This window comes from Schistocerca piceifrons, chromosome 2 (genome assembly GCF_021461385.2).
Source record: "Schistocerca piceifrons isolate TAMUIC-IGC-003096 chromosome 2, iqSchPice1.1, whole genome shotgun sequence".
NCBI lineage: Eukaryota > Metazoa > Arthropoda > Insecta > Orthoptera > Acrididae > Schistocerca > Schistocerca piceifrons.
The window spans coordinates 453139455-453152182 of record NC_060139.1 but is presented as its reverse complement, the minus strand read 5'-3'; the positions used below and the strand labels follow the sequence as shown (position 1 = coordinate 453152182).

The window sequence follows — 12728 nt, the reverse complement described above, 5'->3', positions numbered from 1 at the left end:
GATCTTCAGCATATCAAAATGGTTTGTTGTTCATGATTCTCTTCCATACATGCTACATCCAGACAAATAACTTCAGAAAAGACTTTCCAACACTTACGTCCATTATATTCCATGTTAACAAATATCTGTTCAGAAACGCTTTTCTCGCTATTGTGAATCTACTTTACATTATCCCTACGTCGGCTGTCATCAATTATTTTGCTGCCCAAATAGCAATGACTTGAATTCGACAGTAGGAAAAGGAAGAGAAGGGAAATTAGTGGGCCAATCTGAACTGGGGGAGAACGGAAAGAAAGAAGCAGCCCTCTGGTAGAATTTTGCACAGAACATAATTCAATCATTGCTGGCACTAGAGGGTGTAAACGTGAAAGAGATCTGGAAACACCGGAAGGTTTCAGACTGATTAAATAATGGTAAGGCAGGGATTCCGGAGCCAGATTTTAAATGATGTGACAGGGACAGATGTGTACTCTGACCACAGTTTATTGGCTACTAACTCAAAAAATAAAAGATAGTAAATTAAGGTGATAGGATCTTGATAAACTGAAAGAACCAGAGATTTCTGAGTGTGTCAGAGAGAGCATTAGGCAAAGATTGTCTATAACATAGGAAAGGAATAACGTATAAGGTGAATGGATAGCTTTGAGAGACGAAACAATGAAAACAGAGGATCAGATAGGTAAAACAACAATATCTAGTAGAAATCCTTGGATATTACGGGAGATATTGAATTTAATTGATAAAAGGAGAAAATATAAAATTGCAGCAAATGAAGCAGGCAAGGAATACAAATGTCTAAAAAAATGGATGCAAAATGACAAAGGAGGAATGGCTGGAGGACAAATGTAAGGATTTAGCAGCGTACATCAGTAGGGCAAAGATAGATACTGCATACAGAAAAATTAAGAAACCTTCTTTAGAAAAGGGAAACAGATTTATGAATATCAAGAGCTCTGATGGAAAACCAGTACTAAGCAAAGAAGGGAAAGCTGAAAGTGTGTCTACTAGGGACATGGACATGAAGGCAATATTATAAAAAGGGGAGTAGATGAAGAGGAGTTGGGAGATAAGATACCACGAGAAGAATTTGACAGAGCACAGGAAGAGCTCAGTGAAAACAAGGCCCCCGAAGTAGACAATATTCTGTCAGAACTACTGGTAGCCTTGGGAGCATCTGCCGTGACAGGACTACTTCACCTGGTGTGCAAGATCTATGAGGTGGGCGTAATACTCCCAGCCTTCAAGGCTAATATAATAATTTCAGTTCCAAAGAAAGCAGGTGCTGAAAGGTGTGAATATTACTGAATTGTCAGTTTAGTAAGTTATGGTTGCAAAATACTATCACGAATTCTTTACAGAAAAATGAAAAAACTTGATAGAAGCCAACTTCGGGGAAGATCAGTTTGGCTTCCAGAGAAATGGGAGAGCACGTGAGACAGTAATGACCCTACGACTTCTCTTAGAAGATAGGTTAAGGAAAGGCTAAACTACGTTTATGGCATTTGTAAACGTAGAGAAAGCCTGCAGGAACATTGACTGGAGTACTCTCTGAAATTCAGAAGGTTTAAGGGGTAAAATACAGGGAGCGAAAGACTTTACAACTTGTACAGAAATCGGACGTTATCTGTCTAGGGGTGTGAAAGTGAACCAGTGGTTGAGAAGGGAGTGAGACGGGGTTTGTAGCCTATCCCCAATGTTGTTCAGTATGTACATTGAGGAAGCAATAAAGGAAGTCAAAGAAAAATTTGGAGTAGGAATTAAACTTCAGGGAGAATAAATAAAAACTTTGAGATTTGCCGATGACATAATAAAATTCCAACGTCTAAATGGTCGCACAGCTGAAAGATATCCGGAACCCAGATACGCACTTACTGAGAACTGTTCAATAATTCATGGCTGTTAATTTTCTACACTCAGTTTTATGTATTTTAATCATGTTAAACGCATTTTTCAAAGTAGTTCCATGCAGTTGGTGCATTTTTGGTATTTTGATTATATTGTTCGGTTAAAAAAAATCTGGACATCCCTACTTTACTAGGTCCCTTTTTGAGTTGCAGTTATACATCAAACATAAAAAGTGAATTAACAGCATAGACCATGAGGCCGATATTTTCAGATGCCACGAGACTTTGTCAGTGATTTGGAAGCTAAATGTATCCTCCTGCTTGTAAGAAATTTGCTAGTTTGCCATGTAATCCTGTTTATGTAAAGAAAACAAGACTTGAATTAGTTATGTTTTTACTGCGATACAAACCAAGCTGGCACACTCAGAATGAACATGTTTCGAATTCCTGTCCTCCCATCAAAATTTAGATTCTCCATTGTTTCCCAAAATTGCTTAAGGCAAATACCGAGATTGTTTCCTTGCCCATCATAATCCAGTCAGATTTTGTGGACCATCTGTAGTGACATCAAACGTCATCTTCGTTCCTTGATTCGGAGCCCTGTAGTCAGATATCATTCAGCCCTGCACGCTTATACCCAGTGCAGATTTCTTCACCTCTGCATAATTGTGACAGACTACATCCACTGTTTATTCCGGTCAAACCCTGGTCTCCCTTTAGAAATGTTGGCCACACATTTCCCTCTGTTACAAAATCAAGTATTCCTTGATACCTCGGAACATGTTCTATCAACCTGCACTTTCATTTAGTAAAATGTAGCATGAAGCTGCTTAGTCTCCAGTTCGATTCAGTACCTCTGCATTAGTTACCAGTACTCAATTGACCCTTCTAATTATCAATGTTCTTCTGCAAGGTCACATTTGAAAACTTCTATTCTTCTCTCTGTTGATTTTCATCCAAGTTCCATTTCAATGTAAAAGTTTCAGTGCTTATGAGATGGTCAACAATTTTCCTGCACAGACAGCGAAACTCATCAATTGCTTTTAATTTCTTATTCTCTAATTAAATTCCCTGAGAATCACATAAATTAATTAGACAATACTGAATAATCCTTGTTTTACTTTTGTTTGCATTACCAGATAACATCTAGACTAAATCCACTCCATTTAACTACCCTTCAGAACCATTTGCCATTTTTGGCAGAATTAAGTCATTGGCAAACCATAAGGTTTTTTCAATTGTCTTTTCATGCTTGGTGCACAATTGCATTTGGATTTCATGAAAGATTTAGTTTTCCAGTGTGAAACATTTTTTAAAGAAAGATAAACGCTTGCTGTTACCTAATTTCGTCTCTTAGGTGCCATCATGACTTTTAAATTTCTCTTTGGTTTCCTTTAATGCTCAAAATTTATACAAACTGTATAATGTGTAGGATAGGCTTCATATTCAACTACTGCCTCCCTTTCTAGTACATCAAATCTCATAATTGAAGTGTGCGTTCTGTAAAAGTTTAAGATAACCTTCTGATCCAAGCTATACACCTGTAAAACGTATAGTAATTCAGTTTGATGCAATAATTTAATTACCATTTCTCAGATTTGTGGCCTTCATTATAGATATCTACCTTGACTGCCTCATTAGATGACCCTATAAAACATTGGTTTCAGTACTGGTCTTAGAATTATATAATAGTTGGTGGTGTACGAATACTGTAGCTATCAGCTATTTGAAATGCAAATTTTCGCTTCATAGGATGACCATGTATTGAATGAAGTCCTCATTTTTAGCACCTGACAAAATTCTGTGTATAGGCAGTATATGATGTCATTGCATGCAGTGGCGGATACAGAAAAACCTCTAGGAGGGGGCGCTAAAGATTTCTTGTGCTACCTTTACTTTTACCATAATAAAAAATGTCACATGCAAAGTTTTATTTAAACTGATTATACACATTCAGAAGACAATGCCATCTTATGAAGCAAAAAGTTACAATTGTGGTTCTTTTCCTTAAATGATGAATTCCATGTGCCTATTCTTCCTGGCAGATTGGTTAATTACATTGTCAATAGAACAATCTATGTCAGAGTGAGTGTTAGACAGAGCTAAACCATTAAGTAGATCCTCCTCCATTGTAACCTTGGCCATGTCTTGTACACCGCAATTTTGAAAAACGTCTTTCTACTGAAACAAAAGATGCAGGTAGACAAGCAAATATTTTGTACAGTGTGTGCAAAATAGGATAGTCAGATCTCCACCACTTGGTTCTCTGACTGCAGTCTTCATAGTTTTGAATTTGTCATGAAGGTCCATTCTATAGTGCAAAATTCTGCACGTAATAAAGCTTATTCTATAAGAGTGTTTTATATTTTATGTCTTTGTGTTCCAGACCGCGAGGATCAATCAATCCTGTGTACTGGAGAATCTGGTGCTGGCAAGACTGAAAATACGAAGAAGGTGATCCAGTATCTGGCATATGTAGCAGCCTCCAAGCCAAAGAGCTCAGCACCACACACTGTGAGTATGAATGCTGCAAGTGCCTGCAAAGGAGCTGAGGAGTTGGACTGCCCTGGAAGTTTGTGGTACATTTCGTTGCTGATTGCTGTTTTCAGATTAGCTGATCAACCCCTGAGAAGTTGGTGTGGTGCTGCATCTTCTTTCTCTATTTACACGATACCATTTATTTGAGAGATCTAGAATTTGGCAATTTCTTAAAATTTTTGTTTCCTTCTGGGAGGTGGCTGAAGGTTTTATTGTGAGAGGTGTCTGACCTTCTTGTGCACACATAGGAGGGATCTGTGGCCTTTCTTTTACACACATGGGAGGGGCCTTTGAAAATAGTAGTTAATGTGGAGTTTTATTGTTTGTTGGACTTGTGCTGCTAAGGAATCTACAATATCACCTAGAAAGTTGTATGTGGAATGCAGTCCAGAGTCAACTGTTCCACCTCTCTATAAACAGTAATAGTATCAGTTAAATGCAGTACAGAATTTCAGCTTTATGATGATAGACTGTACGTTTTTCGTGAATCTGAAGATTTTGCAAATTGAAAGTTTTCTGAAAGTTAAAATGACATTTCCGAGAAGATTATGTGGTTATTCAAATTGAAGTGTCAGTGCTAATTTAATAGTTCTTTTCCAGATGTTTACCAAATTTCAAACAAACATTAGTAATACTATGCTCTCTGCTCCAGGAACAAAAGCGTAAAATGACAGACCTTTGTAATGAGAACAGTCATATTTTAAGTTAAAAGAAAAAATGACCCTTTCTTTTGCTTTCTTCCAATTAAATATGTGAACTGTTTTAACATAAGGCATCTGTTGAGTTTCCCAATACTTTCATTTAGATTGAATGAGAAGCAGAATTTTATATTGTGGGGAATGTGTTTGTCATAGCTCTTGTATTAGAAGCTTCTGCATTGGCATTAAAACAAAAATAGTTGTTTCCATATGTAGTCTTTAAAAAATTCTTTGTGGTGGCAGACTGTCTATCCTATTTTATTTTTGTTTTTACATAATTGGTGTCTCTAATAGATGCCATTTTCATTTGTTAGGAAATGAGACAAGAAATAAAAATTGCTTTAGGTGTGGGTACGCTCTCATGAAAGATCATAAAGATTTATGTTATAATTTTTCTCTACATGTGTTGTTGTGAAAAAGTTTAGAAATATACGTTAAATAAGTTTAGTAACTAATTTCTGTTTAGAATTTAGTAAACTGTGTAATTAGAATTTTAGACATTCTCAGTGTCATTATTATGAGCATTCAATGTACAGCATAGTAAGTGTATAATGTAACAGTAAATTTTAGTACTTTCCAGTCTTGTTCAGAACTATGGTGAAACATAAAATTTAGTTTCTCAGTAGTTTCTTGCTCACAGAACATTAAATTTTTTTTGACTGAACAGTAGAGCTTCTTAAAATTAGCAACATATCTTTTTCTTTCTTAGTTTGCTTAGTATTTCTGTCTAAAATATAAAATAAATAATGGACATGTAGAGCATCTTGCATGTTTTCTATTGGAATAGTGACTGCATGTGTACGATGTTTCTGTTGCATACGGCTGCTGCATGCGGCAGGTCCCGAGCCCAGCACTCATCATTGTAAGTACTGTGTTTTGTCTTTGGTGTCTCTTCAATAATTTTCGCATCTGACATTAACTCAACAAAAATGATATGTGGATAGTAATTGGTTGACTAGATAGTAATTGGTTGAGAAAGAGTCCCTTAATGTGTGAGATGGTTTTTTAAAGATAGAAATACGTACAGTTTCCTGTTGGCTTTTGACGATGGTTTGTATCATGTGCTAATTGTTTCCAGATTCTCAGATAGTACCCAGATGTTAAAAAATTTTGAGGGGTACTTTAGTATTTGGCTCTTGTACATATTCTTTGCTTGTAGCATGCTTTATGGGTTACAAAAATTTTTATTGGAATAAGTACACAGTATCTTTCGAAACTGTGCCGTTGCACTTCAAGCACTGAAACATTGCAATTACATTTGTCTTGAAACATAGTCCATATCCTAGTTCCAAAGAATAATACAGAGTGAAAACTAATTTGAAAGTACGACACTCCATAACAGGAATCTGAAATGAACACAACAACATAAATGCAACCCTCCAGTACTCACCAACCACTTGCATCAAAAAGCTACAGGTTTTGTTGCCTAACAGTAAACTAGCCCTCATAGTGTTCACTATAGAAACACAGTGCGCGGTGAGCCACAAGGAGAGGTTGGGGGACGGGAGGGGGAATCAGTCATGTCACATAGCGACAGTGGATGTACATTTTGAATGTTTCATTCCATTGTTATAAATAGGTATAGTAATTTGTGATCCACAGAAAGTGTTGGGCATGAATTGCAGATCTGCACCTGTGAGTAATATAGCAGCAATTAATTTTTATCAATTAGTGGGTTGGCAGTGTAATAGGAGATAAAGGTCTAGCTGGTTGATCTGAAAGATACGAAGTTCATGGCATCAGTCCTACATTGAATGCAATGTTCCCAATGTAATAATTTAGTGATGACCAGTTGCTTGCACTTCTTCCAGCATCTGAATCACTGTTTCATTAAAACACACAAATAATGAGGATAAATGACATACAGGGGAATTATGCAGACCAATCAGATGTGCTTCTCAGAATTGTTCTGCAGTGGAGTGTGCACTGATTTGAAACCTTGCGGTAGATTCCCTGTATGCAGGACTGGGATTTGAACCTGAGACCTTCGACTGTCACTAGCAAATGCTCTACTGACTGAGTTGTTCAAGCACAAATCACTAGTGCCATCACACCCTTACTTCCTCCAAGATCTCATCTCCTACCTTTCAAACTTCAGAGAAGTTCTTCTGTGTACCTTGGCTGGATTACCATTTCTGGAAGAAGGGTTATTATGGAAAAATGGCTTAGTTACTGCCTAGGAGATTGTTAGTCATGGTCCAGTACACAGTTTTAAAGTGTGCTTCTGTTAGATGATGTGAGCATTTGTTGGCATAATTCATTCCAGCCGTCTTGAAATTTACTTCCAAGTAAAAGATAATGTCTTCATAGACAATATTGTACTGTTGATATCATGGAAATGAAAAATGTCCTCAAAGCATTTATGTTCATGTTTGAAGGCTTTACGAAATTTACTACTGAATGCATTTTAAATGAGGACAGAACTCTTCTCCAAATACAGTTGCACTCTGCCCCTAAGTGTTACTATGCTATTGTAGTTTAAAATGGCCATTACATTTGCTAAATGCTATTACATTGGTTCAAAGAAGAAAAGTGATATTGTGCAGTGTTAACAAAAGGTATGTGAAGTGGACAGATAAATATTTTGCGCATTTTCATATTAAATTGATTCACAGCTAACATGTTGCAGGTAGTCTCTTATATAGAAAATCATTATAGTTGACGGAACAAAGTTTTGATCAACTTTATCAAACTGGACAATATCGTAAATGATCCCACAAAATGATTGATCTATATGATAGTTGGAGTCAGTTACATTCACCCTTTTGTGTTCAATTTAGAAATTTGCGCCAAGAACTGCTTACAATGTTGTTCAACAATGTTGTTCAAGGGAATTATCAAAGTGGTGTTAAATTGAGGTAAGCCCCAAAAAACATTTTTTGCCACATGCCTGTCTGTGAATTCGAAGTGAGGAGAGAAGGAACAAATAAACCTTATGAAACTAAAATTATTTTACTTTGAGGTTTCTTGGCATTTGGATCACACTGTGCTACAGACATTGCTGCGGAAACTCACTAACCCGTGTAGGAGGGAGTGTTCTGACAAAATGCTGCAAATTACAGATGGCTCAAAGTATGCTAATTTCATATCAGCAGGTACTTTAGGCAATTCCATTCAGTTGATTTATGCCTCATGGAGGTGTTCATGGGATGGGCGTAGTGTGCTCGTTTCTTATTGTCTGGGAAGACTAACCCTTTACAGAATGTACTGTAGGAATATACAATAGTTGGAATGATCATTTTCAAACACTGTGCTACTCTAAAATCACCCTTTATGGTAATGATACTGGTCCAAAACATGACTGACCGACCTTGCTGCTTAGTATGTGGGCGTGTTGGCTGGAGACGTAAACTGATACATGGTTGTCTTGACACACATCAATGACCATCAGGTGTAAGACAAGCTCTGCACTGGTTGTTGAAGGTAACTGACACCATTGATTGGGGTTCTATTCCAGGCATTCCATTGTTCAGCTTTGTCGCACACCTTGCTGCTAGGGGGTTTGTACTTCTCATTGGCATCCACAAGACAGACAGGGAGGGCAGCGGCACATGCCACCTCCTGGAATATGGGTAATGGATTTTTATTCAATGCAGAATTCTCTCAAATTTGCAGCAGCCATTGTCTACAAAGGGAAATATTGCTGCTTGAGTAAATATTATATATCTGGGAGTTCCTTAGTTCCACTCTGTTTACAGGAAATAATGCGAGTTCCTTGGTGTGGTTGTGGTTTTGGTGCTTTCCTACAGCCAAGATGGATGCAGATCTTTACAGAACTGTGCCAAAATAAGGTCTTCAATTTCTTAGTCATTTTCTTGTTCAGCCCTTCCAATGCTGTAGAAAAACGCTGGTTCAGCATCCTGACTCACAGATTCAATTGTCAGTTCCCAACACTTCATAACTGTAGCAGCCACATATGAGCCAGTCATCCCTCCGCAATTCTCATAAAAGAGTGCAATTACTGCATGATGATGGAATCGTGTCAGTAGTTTAGCGTTTACCTGTGAACAAGGAAAGCCCATGTTTGCTTGCTGATTCTACATTTTCTTTTACAGAACTGTACTACATATTGTAGTACAATTGAAAGAAGACAGCCATGCTATACTGGAGGTGTGTACATCTGTATTTAATCTATAGACACAAACACATCGATTGAAAAAACCACATACCATTGTCTGTCTAAAAGAGAGGAAAAGAAGTGTGAAATTTTAAAGTAGAAAAATGTGCTCTCCATAGTTTGGACTTTCTCAACATCTGAGTGTGCAACACAGCACCACAAACAGTCACAGAACTACGATTTCTGCATTCCAGTTGGCAAGCTGCCCCGTTGTGTGTCAAACTGGAAAAACTACACTTTGGTGCAATACTAGGTTGTAAAAATTGATTGAGGTGTCACATGTGCATGTAGTCATATATTGTCCATGGGTTACACATTATCTAACCAAAACAAAAAATGTAGTTTCAAAACGTATTGTTGAACCTTATTTCTGTCAGTCAACAATAAAAAATAGAAATTGTGCAACTAATGTAATGAATCCATTAACATGAGCAGGAGTGAGGTTTTATAAGCAAAGTGTTACAGATGACATTGAAGTTAAATAAACCTTTTTAAAGTTCATTTCCTTATTTAAAGTTTAGTTCCTCTTTGTTGATACTCACTGTGATCATCACAGCAATTCTGACTTTCTTTACTTATTTCAGATTTTTAATTTTAGTTTCAATCTAAAGTTGTAGGAGTATGAAGAAATAATGTTTCTGAATGAGTTCTAGCTTTATTTCCTTTCTCATTGGATGCCCTGTATGTAAAGATAAGAGGATGTAATTTAAGATCGTTGAATCAAAAGTGTGGCATCCATATTCATATTAAAAGCATAAAAAATATACTTTGTATATACTTTTCAAATATTCTTACTTTTCAGGTGTAAAGGAAATCTATTTAAAAAATTCTATCTTTTGGGATACAATGTTTTGTGAATGTGTCAAATGTACTTCTTTGGGGTGACGCATTCTCGAGCTTACCAAATTAGTTACGTCAAAACTGACAGCTCTGAATCTTGTCCTCCCTGGAAAATTTTCTGCGGATGCCCATGGTACTTCTGTTCATAATAAATGCCATGCTTAAAGGCCAAATTAATTGTGTGGAGACTGTTGTGTTGACACAGGCATCCTGGTTACATCCAAAATGTAGTATCCAGTTGAGGAAGAAGTGTGTCATATAAAAAAATAAAAAGAATGAAAACACACTGAGCAAGTCATGAGGGTGTTGCAAAACTTTTTTTCATGCTAACAAACATTTTGCCATTGGGTGCCAATGAAATATTTAGTCTTGAGGGTAGTGACACCAGAGGGGAGGACATGTACATACTAATCACAAACAATTCAAATTTCTGGCAGCTGTGAAGTAAAATAGTACATTGAATCTCGGGGTCTTACGTGAAATTGAAATGAACTAGGACTGCAGCCTCCCACAAGCTGGAAGTTATCATTTTGCATTTATTGTGGACTGGTGCTACTGACGATACAAAAGCAGCTTAAAATGTACTGGCACAATAATGACAGAATGAAGTAAATAAGACCAACTATGGAGCCTCCATAATTTCAGGACACTTAAGAAAGGCGGGTGGGATTTGCAGACACATCAGACCTTGATTTAGGCCTTAGTATGTGCAGCAGAATGTCAGGATGTTGGATGACATCTCAGTGTCTGGAAGACGGAACCTTATCCACCCATAAACTGCTGGCTGGTTGGGATAGCTGTTGTCTGGAACAATTGAACTAAGCAGAATTTTAGAACAGGGGTCTCTAATGAACAGTGAAAAAAAAGAATAATCAGTTGTGCCCCTCCAAGGTATGTCTTTGTTCTCATCAATCACAGCTGTACACCCATTCTTGTATTACTCCTCTTTCTCTGTGCAGCTATTCTACCAGTTTCTGGTGTGACCAAACCAAACTACCTGTTGCTTGTTGGGATGATCTTGCTCATAGCACATAGTCTTAAAAATACAGGTTGTTCTTATGGTTTCCTGCATGATGTGGTGTCAGGGGATGCTCGCCCATGTTAATTACTTAGCCATGTTAAGTTTTCTGCTGGTCATTGTAATCATTTTCAAACGGTCACCTGAATCCCAAGTTTGTCAGCATGTTGTGAAATTCATTTCTCATTTGCGGGATAAAATTTCTGTTTATTGTTTAGTTGGGTCATGAGTTTACAGTTCAATTACCTTGAGATCTGGTGAAGTTTTCGGTGTACAGGTGATTTTTGGGATCACAGTCAATTCGCTAGATTCTATATTTTTAACCTAAGGGTTCACAAAAATTATACAGTATATTCTTGGAATTATTACACTTGAATTTGGGGTTAGAACACACAACTTCAGGATTGTGACGATTATGACAGCATTTGTTTGCTCACAATGTGAAAAGCATGCATTGTGAGTGATTCACTCTGTGCTAAATTAAAGAAGACTATATTAAGTATAATGTTCATCTGAATGAATGTCATGTAATTAGTGCACTTAAATTGCATTTGTTTATTGAAGTGACAAAGTCTGTAATTGTACCTTGGCGTTGCAAAATCGGTACTAATATTTAACACATCCTCTATTTTTGTAATAAATGATGATTTGTGCCTTCTTAGAGGACTAATACTTCATACCTTAGATTGGCTTCTCTGTACACTATTTAAAAAATTAAAAACTGCTCAAACATAATGGGGCAGTGCAGTAAGTTTGGGGGATGAAGTACTGTATGCGACTGAATGTTCATACAGACTGTTTGGATGGAAGATATCCAACATAAATTAACTATTTATTTTATGGTTTAAAGTTTATAATGTTGCAAAAGATCTCTGCTAAAGTTCTTTCCTGAATGAATATGAAACCCCATTGTGGAATGACAAAGTTTCAGATATTTCAACTTGTTCCATATAGCCTGGAGCATGTTTGGTGTAGCTGTTTCCATTGAATCCCATGTATGGTCTTTCAAGTACTGAAGACTGTAAATTGTCACCTGATACACAGTGTTTCACATAACCTAATAAGCAAGAAATCAGCCTAATGAATCTAATGGACAGGGTAAGCAGCAATCTGTGGCTGCTTGCTCATCATTCTGTGGTATAGGGAAGGTGTCATTGTTGAGTGACTGTAGGAAGATGCAAGATGACTTACTTATCAGACCAAATTTCTAATTGACATGACAAACAACAGGTTGGTCTAAATGCAGAGATATGTTAGTTCAGATGATTAGGAAAAAAATCCTGTAATGTTCGAATACAGCATCACTAGCCTGCTGCTTGAGACAATAATGTTGATTAAATATCCTAATATAATGTCACAAAGTGATATGAAATGGATTGAGCACATAAGGATGGTGCTATGTAAGGTGAAATATCGACTTTCATTTTTTTGGGTAAATTTTAGGAAATTGTGGTTTACCTATAAAGGTGGCATTGTATAGAACACTAGTGTGACATATTCTTGAGTACTGTTAGTGTTTGAGATCCCCACCAGGTTGGAGTATAGGAAGACATTGAAGCCTTCAGAAGTGTGCAGCTAAATTTTTTTACCAGTAGATCCAATCATGATGTGAGTGTTAAAGAGAAGCTTTGTGAATTCAAATAGGAATCCCTGGAGAGAAAAAGATGTTCTTT

At 36.9% G+C, this 12728-nt stretch overlaps 1 protein-coding gene across 1 annotated transcript in view; it reads left to right on the top strand.

Moving 5' to 3' along the window:
* The window catches only part of LOC124777800 (myosin heavy chain, non-muscle), a gene marked incomplete in the record, with an annotated part of 283815 nt that overhangs the window by 199732 nt on the left and 71355 nt on the right, over window positions 1-12728 (top strand). The window contains 2 exon segments of the mRNA XM_047253316.1: window positions 4231-4358; window positions 5919-5942. Coding sequence (XP_047109272.1) covers window positions 4231-4358; window positions 5919-5942 — 152 coding nt within the window.